This window comes from Podarcis tiliguerta, assembly GCF_965153285.1.
Source record: "Podarcis tiliguerta genome assembly, chromosome: 5".
NCBI lineage: Eukaryota > Metazoa > Chordata > Lepidosauria > Squamata > Lacertidae > Podarcis > Podarcis tiliguerta.
Window position 1 is genome coordinate 10,893,080 of NC_139538.1, and position 20,131 is coordinate 10,913,210.

The 20,131-nt window shown below is 47.5% G+C and overlaps 1 protein-coding gene across 2 annotated transcripts; it reads left to right on the forward strand.

Annotated features, from left to right (window-relative positions):
- Positions 1-1,025: 1,025 nt before the first annotated feature.
- On the forward strand, positions 1,026-20,010 carry ZMAT3 (zinc finger matrin-type 3). 2 transcript variants are annotated; one of them, XM_083442411.1, is made up of 7 exons: positions 1,026-2,142; positions 2,990-3,060; positions 5,550-5,878; positions 8,387-8,506; positions 13,324-13,490; positions 13,664-13,767; positions 19,323-20,010. In XM_083442411.1, exons 3-7 carry the CDS (start codon positions 5,606-5,608, stop codon positions 19,532-19,534), a joined length of 876 nt encoding a protein of 291 aa, XP_083298537.1. In that variant the 5' UTR covers positions 1,026-2,142; positions 2,990-3,060; positions 5,550-5,605; the 3' UTR covers positions 19,535-20,010. The 2 variants fall into 2 exon arrangements, with proteins under 2 accessions (XP_083298537.1, XP_083298536.1); XM_083442410.1 differs by lacking the exon at positions 2,990-3,060 and having other exon boundaries at positions 1,028-2,142.
- The last annotated feature ends 121 nt before the right edge of the window (positions 20,011-20,131 follow it).

Below are 20,131 nucleotides of genomic sequence, written 5' to 3' on the forward strand. Positions count from 1 at the left end.
TAGGACAGCAGTGACCATCCACTATTACGGAACAGCAAAAACAGCCCGCTATTGGAAAAATACTTGTGCAAATACCCTGTTACCCTAATTTTACGTCCTTGTACGTCCATACGTCCTGTACAACATACAGTTGTATGGAAAAGGGACTATAACTGCACCATGTGCAGTTTGGGGAGAGGGCATTGCTCTAATTGGGGGGGGGGGGAAAGAAGATTAGGGGTTCCTTAATGACCTCCCCCCAAATTTAGCCAAATCATTACCTGTTGCCTTCTAAAAACTAAGGGAGCCATAACCACAAAAGGACCCCACACTTTCAGTTTGAATACTGGAGAAGGGACAACAAAGATTTATTAATCTTCACTTGGGGGAGCAAAGTAGCTCAAGTCAGCCCTATGTTGTTGTTGTTGTTTAGTCGTTTAGTCGTGTCCGACTCTTCGTGACCCCATGGACCAGAGCATGCCAGGAACTCCTGTCTTCCACTGCCTCCCGCAGTTTGGTCAAACTCATGTTGGTAGCTTCGAGAACACCGTCCAGCCATCTTGTGCTCTGTCGTCCCCTTCTCCTTGTGCCCTCCATCTTTCCCAACATCAGGGTGTTTTCCAGGGAGTCTTCTCTTCTCATGAGGTGGCCAAAGTACTGGAGCCTCAGCTTCAGGATCTGTCCTTCCAGTGAGCACTCAGGGCTGATTTCCTTCAGAATGGATAGGTCTGATCTTCTTGCAGTCCATAGGACTCTCAAGAGTCTCCTCCAGCACCATAATCCAAAAGCATCAATTCTTCGGCGATCAGCCTTCTTGATGGTCCAGCACTCATTTCCATATATCACTACTGGGAAAACCATAGCTTTAACTATGTGGACCTTTGTTGGCAAGGTGATGTCTCTGCTTTTTGAGATGCTGTCTAGGTTTGCCATCGCCTTTCTCCCAAGGAGCAGGTGTCTTTTAATTTCGTGACTGCTGTCACCATCTGCAGTGATCATGGAGCCCAAAAAAGTAAAATCTCTCGCTGCCTCCATTTCCTCCCCGTCTATTTGCCAGGAGGTGATGGGACCAGTGGCCATGATCTTGTATTTTTGATGTTGAGCTTCAGACCATATTTTGCGCTCTCCTCTTTCACCCTCATTAAAAGGTTCTTTAATTCTTCCTCACTTTCTGCCATCAAGGGTGTGTCATCTGCATATCTGAGGTTGTTGAGTTATTATAAACACAATCCTGCACGCCTATTCAGTTACCCCACTGAATTCAATGGGGCTTACACAAAGGGAAGCAGTGAGGCTTACAGCCTTAGCAGCAACTCAACGCCACTACTCTTACTGAGAAACGAGCGAGCCCCACCGAACTCCTGCGTAAAAACGCACAGCATTACCCGGCGCAGCTGCACAGTCCTGCGCGCCCATAATTTTGGGGGAGCAAATTCCCAACGGGTTTGCTCCCGAGTAAATATGCACAGGATTGGGTCATCATCCTATGCCTCGGAAGTCAGCGGGGCTCCCTTCTCAGGAGATACCTCTAGGACCGCGCAGATGCGACGCGGCCAACCCTCGGGGATCTGCCGCCCCGCCGCCGCGGAAGCCTCCTTAGCTTTCGCTCCCCAGTAAGCGGGAGAAGCGCCGGCAGCAGGTCCCCGGGAGCGGCCCGCAGCCCAGCTATTAAGACGCCGCCGGGAAGTTTGCACGCTCCGCCCGGGCTTTGCTTAGCGGCTGGTGGTTCGCAAGGTCCAAACGGGAGAGAAACCGGCGGCACAGACGCAACCGAGGAGCAGAGCGCATCCTCTCAGCTGCTCTCCTGCGCATGGAGAGACTCATGATCCCAGAGAGAGACGTGACAGGGCAGTTTCCCCAAGTCTCCTCCCCTCCCAGCTTTGCTCTGCAGTCACTTCCTGCAGCTGTTTCCATCTGTGTCCGGTTATGCTGCTCTCTCCCCCCCCCACTCCACCGGCTTTCTCGCCCCTCCACCGGTTCTCTTCGTAGCCCCTTTAGACCTGGCTTTTTTTAAGTTATAAAAGAGGCGCCACGAAAGCTCTCCACGATCCCATGCTCGGGGATGCGGCGCGCGCCTGGCCGGCTCCATCTCCGGGAAAATCCTTGCAGGAGCCTCCTGTGAATCGCTCTCTTTTCCTTCCACCACCAGCCTTCGCGAAGCCGGTAGGTCCATCGTCATGTCCTCGTCTCGATGTGCCTGGAATAGAATAGCCAGGGAACCGGCGTCTAAGAGCAGCTGCGACCCTACGTGCCCCATTGGACAAACTGGGGTTGACTTGCGTGTGGACAGGGCTGTGCGTGGCTTCATTCAGCTTCATTGCACACTACTTTAGGGGCATTTTGCAAAGGGGGGTGGGTTTGTTTTCTTTGCGATGCATCGGATACTGTATGTGCCTGGTGTTGGGTGTGTGATCTATAGCACCACTAATATGCCTTCAGATAGCTAGATACTGCACTTGCAAGCTGAGTATGATGATGGCAGTTAGAAGCATGCACTATCTCTGTCACAGCCAGCAACAGGCAAAGTCTTATCCTCCAGGAATTTGCCTTTAAAAACGCCCCCCCTAAGCGAATGACTTATCACCTCAAGTGCAAATCCCACGTTTTAATAAGGGTAATAAATGCACGTAACATTTTAGTTATATGACCTCCCGGTGTTGCATCCTTTGCATTTTACACAAGGGGGAACTGAGGATAAAGGACCTGTTCAACGAATCTGTGGGCCAAACCAACCCTTGAATGCTAGAGTTAAGCACAGCAATGAGTCACGTTTGCATCTCTGGATAATCTCCACTGCTTCCATCATTTGCCCATGTTCCCTCATGCATTTCCTCGATTTATTAGCCACCAGAAGCATGTTGGGGGAAGGTCTACAAGACAGGATTCTCCTTGTGCCCACCTATATCTTTGTTTTGGTTTGCATTTTTTAATACTGCAGGTTTTAATCAGCAGTGTAGTAGTGGGGGGATGCAGGGGATCAAAGCCTTAAGACTTTTTTTTTCCAGAGCAGGAGTGATGATGTCACCGGCCAGAGCTCCTGGATAATTTGAGGTGCCCTCTTTGCTCCGGCAGTTGAACGAGGTAATAGTTAGGTTTTCAAGTTTGTTTCTGGCTGCTTTAGCATAGAGGTGAGGAAAATATTAAAAAGCAGGTAGATATTGATGTGCCTTTGCAGGATAGTTTGTATTTCTAGTTAAAAGCTAAAGGTTGCATTTCACTGGCCAAATAGCTTTTATATAGAAAGCTGCCTAATATTGAGTCACATCATTGGCCCATCTAGCTCAAGGTTGACAACACTGACTGGCAGCAGCTCTCCAGGGTTTCAGACAGGGCATCCCTGCCAGGCCTACCTGGAGACATTTGGGATTGAACCTGGGGCCTTTTGCATGCAGAGCTTGTGCTGTGCCTGGCACATAGGTTCACAAAACTTGCAGAACCTCCCAGTGTTTCTATTTTCAAGGGACAGTCCCGGATAAACAGAAGCCATCCTGGTTTCTCATTTGATCTTGGAATGTCCTGCTTTCCCTGAGCACGTCCCTATTTTCATCAGAGAAATGTTGGAGGGTGTGGAGTTGTTCGACCCCCGGGCCAAGAAGATAAGAAACTATATAGCCTTTAGAAGACATCTGAAGGCAGCCCTGTATCGGGAAGTTTTTAAATGTTTAATGTTTTATTACGTTTATATATATGTTGGAAGCCACCCAAAGTAGCTGTGGCAACCCAGTCTGATGGCCGGGGTATAAATATTATTATTATTATTATTATTATTATTATTATTATTGTTGTTGAATAGGAAATCCCTGTTTTCATTGGAGAAATGTTGGAGGGTACGAGCTTCACCCAGCATATAGTTAAACTTTGGAACCAGCTCCCACAAAAGGCAGGGCTCTAGAGGAAGATTAGATGAATTCATTGACGATCAGGGCATCATTGGCTCTCAGAACAATTCAAAGGTTGGTGCTGAGCTTTAAAGCCCCATATGGCCTCGGCCCTGTACATCTTCACCCCCATCGTTCAGCCCAGGCACAGAGGTCCAGCTCCAAGGGCCTTCTGGCGGTTCCCTCGCTGTGAGAAGTGAAGTTGCAGGGAACCAGGTAGAGGGCCTTCTTCATAGTGGCTCCCATTCTATGGAACACCCTCCCTTCAGATGTCTATGAGATAAATAAGATGAGCGCTTGAAGGAGCTGGGTATGTTTAACCTGGAAAAGAGGAGGCTGAGAGGAGATAGGATAGCCAGCTTCAGATATCTTTAAGTTCTGTCACATGGAGGAGGGATCATGCTTATTTTCTCCTGCTCTGGAGGGTAGGAGTCGAACCAATGGCTTCAAGTTGCAAGAAAGGAGATTCCGACTAAACATTAAGAAAAAAACTTTCTGACAATAAGAGCTGTTTGACAGTGGAACGGTTTCCCTTGGGAGGTTGTGGACTCTCCTTCCTTGGAGGTTTTTAAGCAGAGGTTGGGTGGCCATCTGCCATGGATGCTTTAGCTCAGATTCCTTCATTGTAGGGGGTTGGACTAGATGACCCTTGAGGTCCCTTCCAACTCTATGATTCTATGATTTAATGATATTGATAATAATTTGTTATTATTTATACCCTGCCCATCTGACTGGGTTTCCCCAGCTACTCTGGGCAGCTCCTAACAGAATATTAACAACACGATAAACATTAAAAACCTCCCCAAACAAGGCTGCTTTCAGATGTCTTATAAAAGTCAGATAGTTGTTTATTTCCTTGACATCTGATGGGAGGGCTTTCCACAGGGCGGGTGCCACTACCGAAAAGGCCCTCTGCCAGGTTCTCTGTAACCTCACATCTCTCAGTGAGGGAACCGCCAGAAGGCCCTCGGAGCTGGACCTCAGTATCCAGGTTGAACGATGGGGGTGGAGACGCTCCTTCAGGTATTGATTCCCAAGTTAGTTATTATTATTATGCATTACCTGACATTTTCAGAAACTGAAGTTGAAATTTTTTGGTTTTCCGAAAGCAGTTTATGTGATTCTTCATCAAACGTAGTCTTTCCAAGCTAAATGTTGTCCAATCATAAAGATAATAGCAGATTTAAATTCTTCACGCCCAAAACCATATCTTTATGACACCTCACGAAAGAAAATACAGTGGTGCCTCGCAAGACAAAATTAATTCGTTCTGCGAGTCTCTTCGTCTAGCGGTTTTTTCGTCTTGCGAAGCAACCCTATTAGCGGTTTAGTGGATTAGCGCTATTAGCGGTTTAGTGGCTATTAGCGGCTATTAAAGGTTTAAGGGATTAGCGGATTAGCTGCTAAAAGACTATTAGCGGTTTAGTGGCTTAGAAAAAGGGGGTGGGGAGCGAAAAAAATTCTCAAGACTCGCAAGACATTTTCGTCTTGCGAAGCAAGCCCATAGGGAAATTCATCCTGCGAAGCGCATCGAAAAACGGAAAACCCTTTCGTCTAGCGGGTTTTCCATCTTGCGAGGCATTCGTCTTGTGGGGCACCACTGTGGCAGGAAATTAAATTTCACCCCCTTAAATTACACCCTACTGTTGGATCCTCCTGTCTTAGTGGAACTTCTCTGTGTTTCTGATCCAGAGTCGACGTTGGTCTCCTGTCATCAAAGGAAGCAATGCCAGAAGTTCTCTCCACAAATGATCCTCTTGCAGCAAGCTGGATTTCCTCCTACTCCTCCTGAGAAGGTCCCATCGCTTCCTATGTCAGTGGGCGCCAGGCCTGCAGCCAACTCGCGACTATCCCCACAGAAACCTCTCGGACTGGGGCCGTCCTTGCCGCTCGCACAAGATGACGAACTTGCTACAGGGGTGGAGCTGGACCCTGTGTTGGAGGAACTTTGTAAGCCTTTGTGCTGCAGGCTTTGTAACGTCACGCTGAATTCTGCGCAGCAAGCCCAGGCTCATTACCAGGTGAGGAGGAAGCTGTGAACATCAGCACTGCACATTACTACTACTACTACTACTACTACTACAGTGGTGCCTCGCAAGACGAAAAGAATCCGTTCCGTGAGTCTCTTCGTCTAGCGGTTTTTTCGTCTTGCGAAGCAAGCCCATTAGCGGATTAGCGCTATTAGCGGTTTAGCGGCTATTAGCGGCTATTAAAGGCTTAAGGGATTAGCGGATTAGCTGCTAAAAGGCTATTAGCAGCTTAGTGCCTTAGAAAAAGGGGGTGGGGAGTGAAAAAAAACCCCCAGGAATCACAAGACATTTTCGTCTTGCGAAGCAAGCCCATAGCAAATTCGTTTTGCGAAGCACCTCCAAAACGGAAAACCCTTTCGTCTAGCGGGTTTTCTGTCTTGCGAGGCATTCGTCTTGCGGGGCACCACTATACTACTACTACTACTAATAATAATATTTGTATCCCACACATCTGACTGGGTTGCCCCAGCCACTATGGGCAGCTTCCAACAAATATAAAGGCATAATAAAACATCAAACATCAAAAATTTCCCTATACAGGGCTGCCTTCAGATGTCTTCTAAAAGACCTATATTAGTTTATCTGTTTAACATCTGCTGGGAGGGCGTTCCACAGGGCGGGCGCCACTACCGAGAAGGCCCTCTGCCTGGTTCCCTGTAACTTGGCTTCTTGCAGTGAGGGAACCGCCAGAAGGCCCTCGGAGCTGGACCTCAGTGTCCAGGCTGAATGATGGAGGTGAAGACACAGCACTTTGGAAGGGTGGGAAAGTTCACCTGGTGACACTGTGATGTCAGGTGATGGCCAGGTGGGTTGCTCCGCCCTCCTGTCTAACTTAGCTCAGTTTCAGGTTAAGGACAGACCTCCAGAACGAATTAAGTACTTAACCCAAGGTACCACTGTACTGCTGACCTCCGCAGTCAGTTGCACAGCATAAAAGGAAACATCCTAAAAGAGGTTGTGTGTACAAGATGCATTATTGCACAATGCGAGGCATCTTGACAGAAACATGTTGGGTATATCTTGAGTGTTAAAATGTGCAAAATGAGATGAGATTTTTGTGTGACTGAAAACTACAATTGCAGTGTGTTTGACGTTTTACATGACCAGTGGCAGGCTGTTTGTTCAACCAGTTTCTCTCTCTCTCTCTCTCTCTCTCTCTCTCTCTCTCACACACACACACACACACACACGTGTGTGTGTGCATTCTGTCCCTAGTAAATTAAGTGTGGTATAGTAGTTAGAGGCGGGTGGCGCTGTGGGTTAAACCACAGAGCCTAGGACTTGCCGATCAGACGGTCGGCGGTTTGAATCCCCACGACGGGGTGAGCTCCCATTGCTCGGTCCCTGTTCCTGCCAACCTAGCAGTTCGAAAGCATGTCAAAGTGCAAGTAGATAAATAGGTACCGCTCCGGCGGGAAGGTAAACGGCGTTTCCGTGCGCTGCTCTGGTTCACCAGAAGCGGCTTAGTCATGCTGCCCACATGACCCAGAAGCTGTACACCGGCTCCCTCGGCCAATAAAGCGAGATGAGCGCCACAACCCCAGAGTCGGCCACAACTGGACCTAATGGTCAGGGGTCCCTTTACCTTTAGTAGTTAGAGGGTTGGTTGAAACGTGCTTGGTGACCTTGGGCCAGTCACTGTCTCTCAGACTAACCTACCTGCAGGGTTGTTGTGAGGATAAAACATGGAGGAAGAAAACCATGTTATTATTTATTAGTTATTAAATATGTATATTACCCTTCATAGATCTCAGGGCAGTAGGGCTGGGCAATACCTGGTTTTCAAATTTGTGATATATCACCAGCTAAACATCACAATATATTGATAGATCACGATGTCTGAAATAAGGATGGAGCTATGTAGAGTCATTGGCTGGCTTCACGGTTTCCCCTTTGTTGTGATTTTTGTATAGCACACCCACCCACCCACATCATGATTCGCGATATATTGCCAGTTTTGGACCATATAGCGATATATTTCCCAGCCCTACAGGGCAGTTCACAGCACCTAGAGCTCCTTGGAGGAAAGGTGGACTATAATAAACAAACAAAATACAGTGGTACCTCGGGTTACAGATGCTTCAGGTTACATACGCTTCTGGTTGCTAACCCAGAAATAGTGCTTCAGGTTAAGAACTTTGCTTCAGGATAAGAACAGAAATCGGGCTCCGGCAGTGCGGCAGCAGCAGGAGGCCCCATTAGCTAAAGTGGTGCTTCAGGTTAAGAACAGTTTCAGGTTAAGTACAGACCTCCGGAACGCATTAAGTACTTAACCCGAGGTACCACTGTAGGATTGCCTATTAAGTGAAAAGAGTCCTACAACTGATGACAGCCACATTGCGCAGATGAAGATAAAGAACCTTTCCTCTCTCTTTTGATTAATATTGACAGTTGAGGATTGCATCGACCTTCACAGTAAACCCCACCTGCAGCCGCATTTTCTTGTTGCACAGCTATATGGCTGCCATTGAAAGCTGTTAACGCAGGCTCTCTTTCCAGGGTAAAAACCATAGTAAGAAACTTCGGAATTACTATGCTGCCAACAGCTGTCCAGCTCCTGCCAAGATGAGCAGTTCCCTTGAGCCAGCCTCTCAACCGGTGGTTTCCCTTCCGCTCCAGGTGAGTTAGTTGTATGGAGGTTTTGCTTTGCAGTGTGCGTTCCACAGCATGTTGACACATAATAATAGTAATAATAATAATTTTTTATTTGTATCCCACCTTCCCCAGCCAGAACCGGGCTCAGAGTGGCTAACATCATATAAATAATACCATATGCATAAAAACAAGCAATCAATCGATTAAAATGCATCCCAAAATTAATTCAAATAAATTAAAACTGGACAAATGATAATCCTCAGGTTAAAATTGAAAGCGGTTAATACTCGCCAGGACCAACTGTTTCCACTTATATTATAAGGACCTGCGAGCAGGCTAGGAAACATCCTTCGTGCTTGTTCTTATACAAAGAGAAAATGTGTCAGACTGAACCCTGGCCAAAGGCCTGGTGGAACAGCTTCATCTTGCAGGCCCTGCGGAAGGATGTCAAATCTTGCAGGGCCCTGGTCTCTTGTGAGAGAGCCTTCCACCAGGCCGGCGCCATGCCCAAAAAGGCCCTGGCTCTGGTTGAGGCCACTCTAATCTCCCTGGGGCCCGGAATCTTCAGCGTGTTGTTATTTGCAGACCATAAGGTCCTGGGACATACCAGGAGAGGCGGTCCTGTAGGTACGAAGGTCCTAGGCTGTGTAGGGCTTTAAAGGTTAAAACCAGCATCTGAAACCTGATCCTGTACTCCACCGGGAGCCAGTGCAGCTGGTATAGCACCGGATGAATGTGATCCTGCGGCGAGGACCCCATAAGGAGTCTCGCCGCGGCATTCTGCACCCGCTGGAGTTTCTGGGTCAGTTTCAAGGGCAGCCCCACGTAGAGTGAGTTGCAATAATCAAGCCTAGAGGTGACCGCCGCGTGGATCACAGTGGCTAGGTCAGGGCGAGAGAGGTAAGGAGCCAACTGCTTAGCTTGGCGGAGATGAAAAAATGCCGCCTTTGTTATAGCTGCAATCTGCGCCTCCATAGAAAGGGAGGCATCGAAGTATGTTCCACTGAGTTTGACGGGGATGTACACTTGCCATGTGCTTTTGTGCATGCATGTGTCTCATTCCACACAGCCAAAAGCAGCCATGCTTCTGAATACCGCTTGCTGGAAGCCACAGGAAGGAAGCATGCTGTTGCCCTCAGGTCCTGCTTGCGGTTTCCCCCGGGGGTATCACATTGCCCACTGTGAAAACAGAATGTTGAACCAGATGGGCTCTTCTTGTGTCCTTATGATGTATTTTTAAAAAGGTACTTATTGCTCTGCTCTGCTGAAAGCTGCTTTGGTTCTCCTACAAAAAAGCAGGGTGGAATTACATGGGTGTAATCTGGGGGGCGGGCAGGGGTGGAGAGCAAAATCTGCCAGTGCGGGGAGCAAAATCAAACTCTGAAAAGGGAGGGTAGAGGCTAATTTCACATGCAAAAATGTGAATGGTGTCTGCACATTTCGTTTCACATCCCAGGGTTCTTCAAATGCTAGCAAGTTACTCTTCCAAAGAAAACCCTGGGAACAGGGTGATTATGGGGGAAACTCTCTCCTTGCTGTGTCCCACGGACTCCCATGCATATTGACAGCTAGATAATATATTAAATGTGTGCCATTCAGCTAGCAGGAGCCACCACCAAGGACTCCTGCTATCAAAAGGAGGCTTCCTTTTCTCCTTCCCCCACATGTCTCCTGCACAAATCCTCTCTGAAGATTCGGGGGAACCCCCAGAACAGCACACGATGGGAGGAGAAGGGGGATTACAGGCAAGCAGAAAGGCTTACACTGATGAACACCCTCCTTGATGCGACTTCCACACACTGCATTTTTATTATGTAAGTTGCATCCTGGAGGTCCATCGGGCATGGGGTGGGGAGCTACCTCTTTCATCTGGACCACAGCTGCTATGCCGTGCTGGTATAATAATAATAATAATAATAATAATAATAATAATAATAATTTATTATTTATACCCCACCCATCTGGCTGGGTTTCCCCAGCCACTCTGGGCTGCTCCCAATAGAATATTAAAAACATGGTAAATACATTAAAAACTTCCCTAAACAGGGTTGCCTTCAGATGTCTTCTAAAAGTCTGGTTGTTGTTTTTCTCTTTGACATCTGGTGGGAGGGCATTCCGCAGGGCAGGCACCACTACCAAGAAGGCCCTCTGCCTGGTTCCCTGTAACTTGGCTTCTCGCAGCTTCTGAGCTGGACCTCAGTGTCTGGGCAGAACGATGGGGGTGGAGATGCTCCTTCAGGTATACAGTCGTACCTCGGGTTGAAGTTGCTTCAAGTTAAGTATTTTTGGGTTGCTCTCAGCGCAACCCAGAAGTAACAGAGCGCGCTACTTCCGGGTTTCACCACTCGCGCATGCGCAGACACTCAAAATGACGTCACGCACATGCGTGGAAGCGGCGAAACGCGACCCACGCATGCACAGATGTGTCTTAGGTTTACTTCAGGTTGCGAACGGGGCTCCAGAACGGATCCCGTTCGTATCTAGAGGTACCACTGTACTGGACTGAGGCCGTAGAGAAGATTCCACTGGCATCCGTGGAAGGTGCCCTCCCAGGACAATGTAATTTAAATGGAGGAGTTCATGAGGACCATGGTGCGAGGAGGAGAGGTTTTGCACTCGTTGGGGCTGCCCTTGAGACTGACCCAGAAACTCCAGCGGGTGCAGAATGCTGCAGCGAGACTCCTTACGGGGTCTTTGCTGCGAGATCACATTCACCCGGTGCTATACCAGCTGCACTGGCTCCCGGTGGAGTACAGGATCAGGTTTAAGGTGCTGGTTTTAACCTTTAAAGCCCTATACGGCCTAGGACCCTTGTACCTATGGGACCGCCTCTCCTGGTATGTCCCACAGAGAAACTTACGGTCTTCAAATAAAAACATCTTGAAGGTCCCAGGCCACAGAGAAGTTAGGCTGGCCTCAACTAGAGCCAGGGCTTTTTCGGCCATGGCTCCGATCTGGTGGAACGCTCTGTCACAAGAGACCAGGGCCCTGCGGGACTTGACATCTTTCCGCAAGGCCTGCAAGACAGAACAGTTCCACCAGGCCTTTGGCCAGGGCACAGCCTGACTCCCTCCCTCGGCAATCTTTGCGGAGCTCTGGCCCAATGGTTGCCAGTGGCTTGAATTAATTAATTTTATAATGAATGATTTTAGAGTGTTGTTTGTGCTGTACTTTTGTACTGTTTTATTGTTGTTAGCCGCCCTGAGCCCGGCTTCAGCTGGGGAGGGCGGGATATAAATTATTATTATTATTATTATTATTATTATTATTATTATTATTATCCCCTTGTTCTAAACCATGATCCCTGGCTCTAATGGAATGAAAAGCCAGTATTCTTTCAAGGTGAAATTCTGGTAATTTTTCCAGCCAGAGACATGGGTGCCTGAAACTCATCCAGATTCACCTATGTAGTGCTAAACTATGGTTTGGTGTCGCGTGCAAACATGGCAGCTACGTGCGATATGGGAGGCTGCAAAAAATGACATCCCGCTATCAAGTTTCCCCCCTCGCCTCCAGAACGTGTAGAATCACTCACCAAGTGTTGTGACGCTGCCACAGCCTGCATTCCCCCAGTCCTAGCTGACCATAGCCAGTGCTCCAAAGGAGCTAAAGAAAACCAGTTTTGGTGGGAGTGAAGATTACAGTAGCTGATGAGGTCAGCCACTGGAGGGAGACAATTTCTTATGTAAAATTTTTTATTAGATCCTGTTGTAAAGCCGTTGATCACTCCGATTGCAACTGTTTTCCCCTATCACACAGAAGTAAATGGGAGCCATTCATGCTTATGGGCACCATTTACGCTTATGGGTGAATGCAGAAAAGTGTAGGGCAAAAGAAATTGCCAACCAGAGTTGTTCACCAATGATCAACCAACACACAAGCAGTAAAAAACAATATTATAACCACTTAAATGTACATTTCCTTCTAAACACTGTTAGAAGCCAGTATAGACTATACAATGACTGCAACCTAGCATAACTGTAATATTTAAAAATTGACAACAGTACCGTTTCTGTAGCCCGGGTCTTAATTGGCCATTAAATGCCAAAGCAAATGGTTGTTGAGGTTCATTGAAAAGTACTGAGGGATGGGGCTTGTGCTAAGGGGCAGGTTGTTAAGGCCTGTTTAAATAGACTTGGGAATGGGGCTTGGCCGACATTGCATGGAATCGATTTCCACAGTTGTGGAGCCACCACTGAAAAGGCCCTGTCAGGCCTGGAGTCAGACACAGGTCAGTACGATGGACACAGGGCTCTGTTATCAGTGAAGTTAACTCTTTATCTGACAAAACAGCATATAGCTCAGCAACACTTCCCAGTAGGTCTTTATGGAGCAATTGTCAGGAATGAAGGTATTTATGGCTCCTCCTCTCCCAGATGTTTCCTAAGCAGTCTCAAACTACGTCTGCGCACCTCTGGCCTCTGTTCAGCTCTCATTATTCTGTGTGTTTTGGGAGACTGACGGGAGGGGAGCTTGTTGCAGCAGGAGAGGGAGACTCCCTGGATTCTTCAGCAGTCTGTTAACCCTCCTCATCTGCTTCAGCCTCGGAGTCTGAACTGCTCTGTGTCGCCTTCTCTTTCTGCCGACTTAACTCTGTTGCTCCTTCAGTGTCCAGCACCTCCTCCCTCCTCCAATCTTCTCCTCTCCTAAGTGTCCCACCACCAATCCCCTGACTCTGAGCCTTCCTCCTCTGGGGGTTCCCCGGCTGGTGCCACCACTCCTCTTCATGCAGCCAGTCCCTGAGAATGCCCACCAACCGAATGAATAAGTACAAGAACATCCGTTTTGAAGAACGAGCCACGTTGGTGTGCCTTAATGCCTTTCCCCCCCTTTCTGACCAGGGCGCTTCCTCAAAACCGGGAGGGCGGGTGATCCTGGCCACAGAAAATGACTACTGCAAATTGTGTGACGCTTCGTTCAGTTCGCCGGCTGTGGCCCAGGCTCACTACCAAGGGAAGAATCACGCGAAGAGGCTGCGCCTGGCTGAAGCCCAAAACAATGCATTCTCGTAGGTATTACTGAACTTCTTTGAGAGTGAGGGGTTGTGATTGGAATGGCTTTTGCTAACCTTGTCTGGTGACACCTGTAAAATATATCTCCTCGTTGTCTTCCCACACCCCTGCTCCTTTCTCCTCCTCCTCCTCCTCCTCCTCCTCCTTCTTCACGTCTTCACAACACCAGGGAGTCATCAGAACTGGCGGGCAAAAGGAAGATGCGGAAAGTAGGGAACGAATACAAGATGATGCAGAGCAGACGAAACGTCTATGCCGTCCAGAGTAACACAGGTACTTCCCATATTTGCTGTTGTGGCTAAAAATTAGCCGCTGTTTCTTTAATACAAAAAGAAACTGAGTCAGCATGACTCATGAAACCTTTCACCTACATAAGATAAGACCATCCTGCCTCACTTGGAACTGACAAGGCCATCCATTAAGCCTTCATGGGTTGATAAAGGAGAAGGCTCTGTTTATGCAGCTGGGTTTGTGTTGTACAGCTCAAGCTAATGGATTTTAGCTAATGACCCTGAAGAAAGAATTTGGGAATTTTGGGGCCCTGGTTCGGGTGACTGCACAGTCAGATTTTAGTAACCTGTTCCTTCATATATGCTTGTATATAGGGTGGTCATTGATGGTCTGTTTGTGGCGTGGGTTGGGTTGGTCAGAAGGCTGAAAGCCGGTTGCCTTAATATGTATAAAGCTGTCGGTCGTGGTGGGATAAGAAGACTTTTAAGAATAAAAGCAGCAATACTCTGCAAAGATACTCTTTCTCAAGGACTCTTTTGTGCCAACTAAGGTCTGAGGACCAGGCGAAGGAGTCAAAGGAGGTCAGAACCTTTTCTTTTTCAAACACTGACAATTTGCACCCTATTCAGTGTGTGTTATTTCTAGCTGAAGCTAGAGAACTCCTTTTACGCGATAGCAGAGCTGGGTTAGGGATGAGAGGCCTTGTGATTCCAGAATCATTGCAACCAATTACCAGTTCTACATCCATAGCTGAAGCTGTAGCCTGGGACATAGCAAGTGGGAGGTTTACTAATATAATAGGGCTGGGCAGGGACTGTTAGTTTCTGTTTGCCACTATGCAGTGCTTTTGGAGTCACAAGACTCTGTTTACATTCCAGAGACAGTCCAGGCTATTGGAAGTCTCACGGAAGACAGGAGACGGATGTGACGTACTTGTTTCCTGTTCCTTTGTTGTCCAGTTGTTCTTTGCTTTCATAGAGAGAGGATGTTTCTTTTCTGTCTGCGTAGCGAGAAATAAAACTCTTTAGCCATGTAGCCATAAATTTCATCACTTCCGCATGCTGCTGGATTCTCTGCTGGATGGGAAGGTGCCTGAGGCTTCATCAAAGGCTCTGGTCGTTAATCACGTCGGGAGGCGATTCCGAAGGTTCAGCCGGAGGAGGATGAGCTTTATCGGCTTGGCTTAGTGGAGATCCCGACAGGGACCCCCCACCTGCCCTGTGGCTCTCAGATCACCGCAATTTATCCCGTGCTGCACCACAGATCTATCCCCAAAACAATTCAGGGAGGAGTCAGGCTAAGTTGTTGTTGTTGTGATGACACTTTAAAGGCTGACATTCATTACAACATAAACTTTGGTGGGTTACAGTCTAATAATAAGAATAAGAATTGTACTCCGCCCATCTGACTGGGTCGCTCCAGCCACTCTGGGCAGCTTCCAGCATATACAGAAACATCATCAAACACCAAACATTTAAAAATTCCCGATACAGAGCTGCCTTCAGATGTCTTCTAGAAGTCGTGTAGTTCTTTATCTCCTTGACATCGGTTGGAAGAGTGTTCCACAGGGAGGTTGCTGCTGCTGAGAAGGCCCTCTGCCTGGTTCCCTAGATTCATGAACGGTTAAAGTTTATGCCACAATCAAGTTTATTTGTTTACTTTCTTAATTTCTAGTCCATCTTTCCCTCCAAGGAGCTAGAGGTGGTGTTTCTGGTTCCTCCTCCCCATTTAATCCTAACAATAACCCTGTGAGGTAGGTTAAGCTGAGCCAGTGACAGATTTGAAGGTCAACCAGAGGAATTTGTGGCCAAGTGGGGATTTGAACCCTGGTCTCCCAGGTCCTAGTCCACCCTGACTCAGTTGTATATTGTTTTGGCTGCAGCGAAGAGATGACTCGCTCAGCTTTGTTGTTTAGTCGTTTAGTCGTGTCCGACTCTTCGTGACCCCCTGGACCAGATCATGCTAGGCACTCCTGTCTTCCACTGCCTCCCGCAGTTTGGTCAAACTCATGCTGGTAGCTTCGAGAACACTGTCCAACCATCTTGCCCTCTGTCGTTCCCTTCTCCTTGTGCCCTCAATTTCCCCAACATCAGGGTCTTTTCCAGGGAGTCTTCTCTTCTCATGAGGTGGCCAAAGTATTAGAGCCTCAGCTTCAAGATCTGTCCTTCCAGTGAGCACTCAGGGCTGATTTCCTTCAGAATGGATAGGTCTGATCTTTTTGCAGTCCATAGGACTCTCAAGAGTCTCTTCCAGCAGCATAATCCAAAAGCATCAATTCTTCGGCGATCAGCCTTCTTTATGGTCCAGCTCTCACTTCCATACATCACTACTGGGAAAACCATAGCTTTTATTATACGGACCTTTGTTGGCAAGGTGATGTCTCTGCTTTTTAAGATGCTGTCTAGGTTTGTCATTGCTTTTCTCCCAAGAAGCAGGCGTCTTTTAATTTCGTGACTGCTGTCACCATCTGCAGTGATCATGGAGCCCAAGAAAGTAAAATCTCTCGCTGCCTCCATTTCTTCCCCTTCTCTTTGCCAGGAGGTGATGGGCCCAGTGGCCATGATCTTGGTTCATGATCTCGCTCACCTACCCCTCTGAAAATAAAAGCAAGCGGTAAACCGACAGCCAACATGACATGGGGCTAATGCAGCTTGCTTCATTTCCAATGGGTGCTGGTTGTGGGCTAAGTTATTATTTGAAGGGTTTTCAGATCCTTACAAACGATGGTGTGTGCAGGTTTTCAGACATATGCATGCACACACAGGAGGATTCTGTCTTACACGGTGCTGATTGTTGCTCCTTCACAAGCGACTTGCACCCTGCAGAGGTGTAGTCCAATACTATCCCTGATCCCAAGGTTGATGAATGCTGCCCAGGCATTGTGAGGTAGATTGGAAGAGGGAGGGGAGGAGAGTTGGCTTGGTGGTGGGGAGCCAAAGAGAAATTGGGGTCGGAATGCATGAGAAACACTAAAGAGAACAAATGTTCTTCTGGAGGAAAGGTAGCAGAGGCCGGAGTCTTGTATTTCTTTTCGTAATTTCTTTAAAAGAAAAAAAATTCTTGTGCCTTTTGGCTTTGTGAAGGCTTTGTCCTGAGGTTTCCAAAGCTTAAGAACCTGGGCAGTCGGTGCTGCAGAAAATGAGCATTAAAGACTTATTTGTCTGATTTTCTCTCCCCATGACTCCTGTCTGCCTTCCTGTCTTTGCCCTCACAGCATCCAAAGTTTGCTTGGGTATGTCTGCCTATTAGTGAGCCTTGGTTTCTCACTCCAGAACTTAATTTGCCATCTGCCCTTCTCGGATGCTGCTCTGAGCGGGGGCAATTTTCTGCTCAGTTTCCTTGGCGCCAGGCCAGGTCATTTGACTCCTAGATCCTCTTCGTTCTGCCGTCGTCCAGAAAGACAGAGCTGGTTAGCCACCCTCCAAGGCCATCTGCTGTGGGAATCCTTTTCACCTCCAGCATTTCCGGAGCGGAATTTTTAATAAACAATCCAGGAGACAGACAGTTTGTTTACTTGTTTTGAGTGGGTCAAGAGGTGCTCTAGCTTGATCAAGACGTAACTGAAATATGTTTAGAAAGCTTTAGGCTCACTGGAGTGATCTTGGTTTAATTGCATGTATTTAGTTATTATACCTTTTAGGACCATCCCTGTGATGTCCCTAAGAATAGAGCCCCTGAAATGAATGGACCTAAGTTATACATATCCTTTATTTTCAATGGGTCTGCTTTGAGTAGGACTAACAGAAAAGGTTGGATGGCTGTCTGTCATGGATGCTTTAGTTGAGATTCCTTCTGTCTCTACAGTTCTGTGATTCTATTAGATGATGATGATGATAATAATAATAATAATAAGTTTATACCCTTCCCATCTGGCTGGGTTTCCCCAGCCACTCTGGGCAGCTTTCAACAGAATATTAAAAACACGATCAAACATTAAAAACCTCCGTAAACAGGGCTGCCTTCAGATGTCTTCTAAAAGTCAGATAGTTGTTTATTTCCTTGACATCTGATGGAAGGGTGTTCCACAGGGTGAGCGCCACTACCGAGAGGGCCCTCTGCCTGGTTCCCTGTAACTTCATTTCTTTCAGTGAGGGAACCACCAGAAGGCCCTCGGCGCTGGACCTCAGTGTCCAGGTAGAACGATGGGGGTGGAGACGCTCCTTCAGGTATACTGGACCGAGGCCGTTTAGGGCTTTCAAGGTCAGCACCAACAGTTTGAATTGTGCTTGGAAACGTATTGGGAGCCAATGTAGGTCTTTCAGGACCGGTGTTATATTGTCTCGTCGGCCACTCCCAGTCACCTGTCTAGCTGCCGCATAAACTGCAAAAGGCCATAATGTATCACAAAAGATGTTTTCTACCTGCACAGAGGCTTCTGGCAGTGCAAGGAGGCTGAAACAGTGTCTTCTTGCTCACGGGACATGCCTGATTTATGTCCATGCCTACTAGTTGTCCACAGACAGATGTGAAACATGCATAAAACCCACGATGCGTAAGACAAACGGCAAAATGAATAGACCAAGCCCAATGTAAGAATTGGTCTGCATGACCCTTGGGGTCCCTTCCAACTCTATGATTTTGTGTTTCTTGTACTGTACTTTTCTGTTGTGAATTGCCTTGAGGTCAACTGAGGAAGGGCAGTATACAAGGTTAATAAATCAGCATCAACAACGTTGGTGAGGACAGGGTGCTGCACCATGCAGATGGGCCTTTGACCTGATCCAGTGCCTGGACTTTTTCTAAGAGCCAGTGTGGTGTAGTGGTTAAGAGCGGTAGACTTGTAATCTGGTGAACCGGGTTTGCGTCTCTGCTCCTCCACATGCAGCTGCTGGGTGACCTTGGGCCAGTCACACTTCTCTGAAGTCTCTCAGTCTCACTCACCTCACAGAGTGTTTGTTGTGGGGGAGGAAGGGAAAGGAGATTGTTAGCCGCTTTGAGACTCCTTCGGGTAGTGATAAAGCGGGATATCAAATCCAAACTATTCTTCTTCTTCTTCTAAGGTTTTTGGCAAGGGTGAACTGGGCCCTAAGACCTCTCTCTGACCCAGGGAGAAGAGTCGATGGAAGAAGATTGGAAAAAATTTAAAGTATATTTACAGAAATACTGCAAAATTAATGAATGTTAGAAGAATACTGGAATGAAGATATATGGTTTTAGCAGAAATGTTATAAAGAATTAAGCAAAAACTGATTGTTAATGGGCTAAAGTGGAAAATTTAAAGTTAGATTGTGTTAAGATAAATTATAGAACAAAAAATTGAGAAAGAGGGAAAGGATTTGCTGAATTAGCTAATTTGAACTAGAATACAAAAAAGGGAGGTGTGAGGAAGTCGAGGAAACAAGTAAATGAAAGATAAAGATATGGAAATTGGATGTGTTTTCAAATGTTTTTGTTTTTGTTCTTTCTTGTTGTTTTGATGTATTCTTTTTTTCTATTTTCGATGCATTGTTTGTTAATTTTTTATTGCTTTTTTTCTCTCATACTTTTCCCCCGTAACTATAAAACTTCTAATAAATATTATTATATATAAAAAAAAGACCTCTCTCTGGCAGGACATGAATGACCTTTCCCTTCCGCTCCCTCCCCTCTTCCTGCAGGCCCTTATTTCAACCCTCGCTCCCGCCAGCGGATCCCGCGCGACCTTGCCATGTGCGTCACCCCCAGCGGCCAGTTCTACTGCTCCATGTGCAACGCCGGCGCCAGCGAGGAGGCCGAGTTCCGGCAGCACCTGGAGAGCAAGCAGCACAAGAGCAAAGTGTCGGAGCAGCGCTACAAGAACGAGATGGAGAACCTGGGCTACGTACAATGAGACGGCGATTCCCGCTGGCTCCTTCCTCCCTCCCTCCCTTCCCTCCCGCCAGCCCTGACGGAGGGAGCAACTTCTCTCGCCTGCTGCTTGCCGTTCGCCCTGCTTTTTCTGCTCCGTGCCTTAGGAGTTCTGCTCTCCAGCGCTCTCTCTCTTCCTTTCTCTCTCTGTGTTTTCAAGCACCTACAAGGCCAGCGGCGAAATAGGTGAAGCAAAAGGGTTTTTTTCAAATTTCGCTGCCACTTGGCACATGAGTATGCGCTGCAGGGTGCCAGGTTCTCTGTGTTGTGTTTGCTCATTTGCTAAGGCTCAACCTTGCCTTCTTCCCCCTACCTGTATCCTCCCCTTTGCATGAGTCTTGGCCGGAGCCACAAACAGGCAGGGCGCAAGTTTCGCCCTTTTCTTTCTCTCTTCTTCTTTGTTTTCGCCCTGCATTCCACTGCAGCTTCAGAAGGTGCGGTTTGGATGAGAGAAAAGCAGCCACAAAATGTCACATATTAAAAACTTCCCTGAACAGGGCTGCTTTCAGATGTCTTCCGAATGTCAGATAGTTGTTTATCGCTTTGACATCTGATGGGAGGGCGTTCCACAGGGTGGGTG